Here is a 6868-nt window from a genome sequence, read left to right as displayed (position 1 = left end):
AACACACAAACTGGACATAGGATACTAAACTTCGCATACAGCTAACATGCGTTAAAATTTTGAACTGCCCAAATTGCAGGCATCGCTAAAGATGGAATTTGAAACAATTAGCCCAACTGGTGGATATTTAATGGATGGTGGAAATGGGACAGCCAATGGCCCAGATTCAACAAACAAGTCCTGATCATTCATTCAAATCTTTTGGGTTTGTGCCCCAGGTATTGGTCGTTAATTCATGCACATATGATTTGAGGCTGCATGTGTATCAACCATCAAGCTCTAAAACAACACCCTATACCTTTTTTTTTTCGGATAAGCAACTCCAAACATTTATCACGCCATCTTAATGCAAATCATATACAGGGTTACCTCCTGATATATGGACCTTTTCTCAGTCAATGGGAAGTCAGTCATTATATAAACAGGTCTCACATAGGATGGTAACCAATGGTCCAACACATGAGTTGCCAGTATAACATCCAACAAAGCCCAAAGGTAGGCCAATCCAATCATCACAGTAGGCCACACATTTAGTTTGAATCTTATCGACTTGACTGTTCTCTGCAATGTGGTCCACATGCTGAGTTAGAATCAGCCTGATTTCTGGGCATGGGTCCCACTTAAGGCCCAATGATGCAATATTTTTTTATCGAACAATCGTATAATTTCCCTGTTAATCTACGCCCTCATATCATCCCATCACTTCTTTAAGATATCAAAACAATATATCAAAATTCTCATTTGGAACATTGAACCGGATGAAAGAAAGAAAGAAAGAAAAGAAAAACCTGCCCTCTAATCTCACGCCAAGAAATTGTAACTTGCATAAGCAATAACGCAAATGACCCAATTGGACTAACCAGATGCCAAATATGGATGAAAGAAAAATGCAAAATCAAAACTTCTCTGCCAATCTAGCAGTAACCGCCCGAAGTTTGGAATAGACTTTACCTGCTGGTGATCCTAATATGAGACTACAAAGAGAATCTCTTGCGACCTTTATGTTCAAGAAGGATCCTAGTATGTGAATCTTTGTTTCCGCGATCACAATTCGTGTCCTCGTGGAATTCTCGATTGCAAACTTTGTCTTACCGCCTTTGCCCGATAGCCGCCCGATTGCACGAGAGAGGTGCTCACCTCGAAGCGTCTTGACATCCTTGATCTCAAAAGAATCCACATAGAGATCATCCAGACGCAAAAGCGCAACTGCATCGATGACATCAAATCCAAGCATGAAGGCATGGACAAAATCCGCACACTTCTGTAGGTTACTGACATCTGGAGTATCTGGTCTTGTCTTCAATTCCACTTTCCGGGCCTGAAAATTTTACAAATTTAGATTACCAAAATAATATTCAAAATAATAAATAAATGCATAGTAGAATCTGACACATGCACACCCAAAGCAACCTATACCATGCCCCCCCACAAATGCCACAATTTTGGCACTGCTTATTTTGTGGGACCCACCTTAGGAGGGTCACAGCCAAATAATGTAACAATTGAACGACATGAATCATCAATCAATGAACTGAAAATGGAATAAGAAACTGGAAAGAAAATGCAATAGCATTTGGAATGAAACCAAGTAAAAACAGAACAAAAACTCCCAACTTCCAGAGAAAAAAATCTAACCCATAAACAATGCACATGTCTAGTGATCATGTACTTTCACAAGAACCATAGTTGGGTGAATTCCGCTCATCTGGACATCTCTTTTTTCTTGGTCAAAACTAAAAAGGAAATTTTATTAACTAGGATAAGTATGCATGCACATAGCTATCAATTCCCAAGTGGGGTGTGGCTAACAGTGGGGTGTGTGTACCAACACGCTAACTACTGCCATTTTTTTTTTATATACTAGTGTCCAGAAAAGCAGGAAGAGCAGAAATCCATTGCCTGTAGCCCAAGGAAGATAGCTTGCCCATAATATCCACTACTTCATTTGCGTCTCGGTAAACACAAATAGCACACCATCCTTGAAGTCTTCACAGAGGGGTTCTCAGTTCTCACATTTTGCTAATGAACTCAACCTCTATTAGAACCAGGTTGATGGTCCTCGTAAAAGTGATCATCAATTGTTTGTTGGAAATATTCCTTAATTTCAGGTTGTTCAATGTTGAACTCCATGACCAAAGAACTGCCAGGGAAAAGCTCAGTTGGTTCTGCAAAGTCAACAGAGAATCCCACTAGAGGCCGAGATGAGGCAGTGATACCCCTACTAATTAATGATGCCACCAGAAACCCCCCAGTGTGTTGATAAGGGCCCATCAACTTTAGTTTGTACCTAGGGAGGTTAGGTTCCACTTGACAAAGGTAATTTTAGCGGGATTAGGGGATATTGCAGGATATCTCCAGATAGATAGCACGGGTGTTTCAGGACACACATAGACCTTGTTGGGGACAATGTGGTGCAGTCATCAGTACCCATCTGTTCAATGTTGTGGATGGTAGATTTTGGGTTTTTGTCGACATTATTGAAGATTTGGTGACTGCATTCAATCCAGATGCTTCATATTGTGTATGGGAAAAAAAAAAGGGGAATGCCAGGTGGTGCTTACTTCACTGCATGCTGCTGGGGCTGATTGCCATGCAAGGAATGGACATAGTATGAGAGGGTTTGGAAGGAGTGTATAAAATGAGTCCAGATTATAGTTGCATGAAGTGTGAAGTGGAGAGGGAACAGATTAGGGTGCCGAAGCGGGGAAGCAACTATAAGCATAAATGGGTAGGAAGCAAGGTATTCTATAACGGTAACGGTGGCCATAACGGCCACCACCATTACCTTTACGATACGGGGTGCTACAGTCGTTACAAGGGCTGTAACAGCTGTTATGGTCTCTCTGTTTTTTTTTTTAATTGAGAAAAATTAGAGCAACCTATATCGGTCCTGTAACGGTCTATTACGGGGCCGTTACAGCCTTCATGGGGCCTGTAACGGCCTTTACAGATAAATTTTTCTGTAACAGCCGTTACGATCCCATAATGTGTATGGCCTTTACAGCCCAGTAATGGCCTTCACAGCACACCATGGTAGGAAGCGAGGGTGGGAGCGGGATTTGAAGCAGGAGTAGCATCTTAGTTAGAATGATCCTACAACCAATGTTGTCAAAATCATTATCGTATCGCAAATCGTAGTAGGGGTTGAATCATATTGTATCATAAATCATAAGATTTTTTATAATTTTCTTAAAAAATTAAAAAATAAAAATAAAGCAGATTTTTAAAAAAAAAAAAAAAAAAAAAAAAATCATCAATCTTCCTTTTGCCATTAATGTGCATTAAGTAATACCATGTTATGATAGTGTTAAAGAATTCTTCTTCCTTTTTTTTTTGTCCTTCAAGAAATTTTCCTTAAAAAAATATACAAGGGTCCTTTAATAATTTACGTTCTTGCTAACTTTCTTGAATGTATAATCATGGTGGAAAAGTGGCCTTTGATACTGTAGATCAATGAAAAAATATTTTTTGATTTCGAAATATCATTCCATAATACATACAAGTCAGCATGATCGTAATCATCTGTAAAAATATTACAGGTAAGTCATATATCAATTTGGTGTTTCAACCAGTTAAGAAGTAAGAAATCATTAAAAAAATGCTACGTGATTTAACATTGGAGAATATATATCACTTAATCTCTTACAAAGAACAAATAAAATAATTTACCTTTTCTAAATGATTCTTAAAGCCCCCACCAATTTAAAAACATGAAATGAAAGCCAAGTGAAGCTTAAAATAGAAGAGAACAAATATAATTTGAATTGTAAATCGTACGATTCAATAATGAAATTGTAAGATTCATATAAAAAGGGATTCAAGTTGGGGATTCAAATCATTTTGCTTAAGATTCAACTAAAATCATATATCGTAAATCATAGGATTTTGAAAACACTACCTGTAACTATGGTCCAGATGGTAAGAGAATTGAGCATTGAAAGAAGAGGTACGGAATCATTACATTAGCGCTTTTACATAGGGCACATGAGGGATGTATGTTGCAATTGTGTCATATGAGTCTCTTCTTTGTTGATGGATGTTCGTGGAGTATAGACCGGAGGAAGAACTTGAGTTTAGGAAAGCAGTGCCATTTTTATTTTTTCTTCTCCAGCATAAAGGATGATTGGAGGTATGAGAGGATGGTTGATTTAGGACAGATCTAATGGAGAAATCTGCAGGGGAGGTGGGTTTCATATTAGTTTGTCTAGTGTGGGCCTTAACGGCAGAGGAGTTTGGATAATTTCTGTGGCAATTGGCCATTCCAAAAGCTAAGGATAATGTCTGTTGGCCAGGTATGGGCAAGCGGGTTTAGGGGGGAGAAGACAAGTGCCACTCGGTATTGATGGGTAAGAATTATCTTGTGGGAGAGTTTCCAGTAGTTCATCAGTTATGCATGTGTTATTTTGGATATTAATGGATGCAATGTTTCCTACAAGTCAAGACATTCCCTTCTCCAAGAAGTAAATGAGTTTGCAGATTTTGTGCCAAGTATTGGAAGTATAGGTATGAAGTGGGGTGGTTGGTGAGTAATGCTGACTGCTGACGGATGTATTTGTCTTGGACAGGTCGTACCCACGGATTGTCAGGTTGCATGAGAATCTTTCAACCCAGCTTAAGGGCATTATCAGTATGTCATAGGTTGTGAGTGCTCAGTCCAACAGAGGTTGGCGTGGCAGATGTGAGTCCATTTAATAGAATGTTTCCGGCGATTCTTGTTGAAGCTGTTCCACAGGTAAGCGAGTTCCATTTTTTCTAGAGAACTAAGGGCTGCATTTTATTTTTAAAAAATGCAAAACTAATGGTTGCATTTGAGAGGTTGAATTGCATGAATTGGGATTGCCACCAAGATAGATTTTGATAGAGTTAGTCTTCCATCAGGAGAATGATTTTGCTTTCCAACCTTTTAACTGTTTTTTAATTCTTTCAATGGTAAATTGGAGGAGCTTTTTCGGTGCTTGGACGTTCATTTCTTGTGATTTACGAATCCAAGGTGCTTCACCCTCGATGGCCAGATGGGGTAATCGGATCGTAGTGTCAAATCCATGACTTATGCTGAAGCGTGGGATTATAAGTAGAAATATACAGGGTGCACGTAATAAGATAACCTACCTTCCCAAAACCAATCCATAGTCTCTACCCACATGCACTAATTCCCAAACTTCAAAATTTATCAGATAAAGGACGTCAACTTTCAAATTTTCCATACACACGATTTAAAACCCTAGGCCCCAAATCATCAAAAAATCCCATTTCTCAGTTTTCGAAACGAAATCCTATCAAGCTAAATCCTAATTCCCAAATCCCAAAACCTCTATTTCCAAATCAAAGAACCGCAACTGAATTGAAGGGGGACAAAAAAAAGGAAGAGATGTTTCGGTACCTTGAGATTCATACGGATGTCGATATTCATCTGTTCGTATATGGGCGTGTAGATTTCCATCCATGCTTTCTTCAGGGGCGTGTAACGGTGCGGAGGGACGGAGACTTTCCGGAACTGAACTCGGCCGTCGGACATCTCATGGGCTTTGAGAGGCTCGAACTTGGGCTTTGATGGAGGAAGAACAGGTCCGGATTTGAGCTCTGAAGAAACCCTTTCGATCTCCATGGATGACATGGCTTCGTTGGATTGCACGGTGAAACCCTAAAAAAGAAAAGAGCCCTAGGGTTTTCCAAAACCCTAGCGGCTACAGAACAAATATCAGGGATAGTTTGGAACTTGGAATTCGAATCGTACAGCAAATCCCTTTTACCCTCGAATGAATATTTGCTGGCGGGTAATGTACAAACCGGTTCGACCGTCCGGTCTTTTCTGGGTTTAAATCTTGTTGCTCACACGTGTCAACTTGGCAGAAGTGTGCGAGATCCGAGTCATTCATCAGGTATATCCCTGTGCCCAGGTTACAGGCAATCCGCTTCCCTGTGGACATGCTTTCACCCAGCAATCATGTCGGCCCACCCTTCATGTGGGCCATATAAATGAATGAATGGCTGAAACCTTTATCGGCTTCAGATGGATATCTTAAACGGTAGATCCAAAGCTAAATTTAGGAGTGAGGATTGAACGCCTACCGTTGAAACCTTCCTAGGGCCTACAATGATGTTTTGTTTTTTGGCCACCCAACGTGTTCATCTAGTCATAAACACACAGACGAAGGGAAAATACAAATATCATATTGACCCGGGCCTTTTGTGGCTCCAAGAAGTTTTCAACGGTTTCTTCTAGTGTGGTCCATTTCACCTTTGTATTTTTTTGGTTTTTGATTTCATGTAATAAAATGATCTCAAAACATGAATGGGCAGTGTGGATCTAATACATACATCATTGTAGAGCCACAAATCCATGTCTCAAAAATGTCGGTGCTTTTACGCGGGAGGATGCATTGGAAGCTTTTGCTGCCACCGAAAACTAGGGAGGAAACGGATTGGCTCCTCCCCTGCCACTAGCCCCGTGGCTGATGATCGGTGCTCTGTGGGCCCGCCATGATATATGTGTTTCATCCATGCTGTTCATCCATTTTTACATATCATTTTAGGGCTTGATACCACAAATGATAGGTATATAAATCTCAGGTGGACCACACCACAGGAAAACAATAGTGATTGGATATCGACCATTAAAATCCTCCTAAGGCCCACTGTACTGTTTATTTGACATCCAATCTGTTGATTAGACCATACAGACCTAGATGAAGGGGAAAAAACAAAGATCATCTTGATCCAAAACTTTTACGGCCTTCAAAAATTTTTTAATGGTCGACGTTCATTCATCACTATTTCTTGTAATGTGGCCCACTTGAGATCAAGATATATCTCATTTTTGGTGTCATAGCATAAAATGATCTAGAAAATATATCTACAAATGGATGAA

At 39.9% G+C, this 6868-nt stretch overlaps 1 protein-coding gene across 1 annotated transcript; it reads right to left on the bottom strand.

The window, feature by feature from the left end:
• Window positions 1-679: 679 nt before the first annotated feature.
• Window positions 680-5733, bottom strand: LOC131245587 (uncharacterized). Its single transcript, XM_058245143.1, has 2 exons — window positions 5381-5733; window positions 680-1318 (listed from the first exon to the last, which is right to left on the bottom strand). The coding sequence occupies exons 1-2, from the start codon at window positions 5612-5614 to the stop codon at window positions 896-898; spliced, it is 657 nt and encodes a 218-aa protein (XP_058101126.1). The 5' UTR covers window positions 5615-5733; the 3' UTR covers window positions 680-895.
• Window positions 5734-6868: the final 1135 nt, after the last annotated feature.

The sequence above is a fragment of the Magnolia sinica genome, chromosome 5 (assembly GCF_029962835.1).
Source record: "Magnolia sinica isolate HGM2019 chromosome 5, MsV1, whole genome shotgun sequence".
Taxonomy (NCBI): Eukaryota; Viridiplantae; Streptophyta; class Magnoliopsida; order Magnoliales; family Magnoliaceae; genus Magnolia; species Magnolia sinica.
The sequence above is the reverse complement of the archived record's forward strand: the minus strand, read 5'-3'. Positions and strand labels throughout refer to the sequence as shown.

Excerpts from the sequence above, each read along its gene's own strand:
- LOC131245587 (XM_058245143.1), bottom strand. The coding sequence starts at position 5,614 with ATGTCATCCATGGAGATCGAAAGGGTTTCTTCAGAGCTCAAATCCGGA. Across the intron at positions 1,319-5,380 it reads ACATCCGTATGAATCTCAAG|GCCCGGAAAGTGGAATTGAA; the intron begins GTACCGAAACAT and ends TAAAATTTTCAG.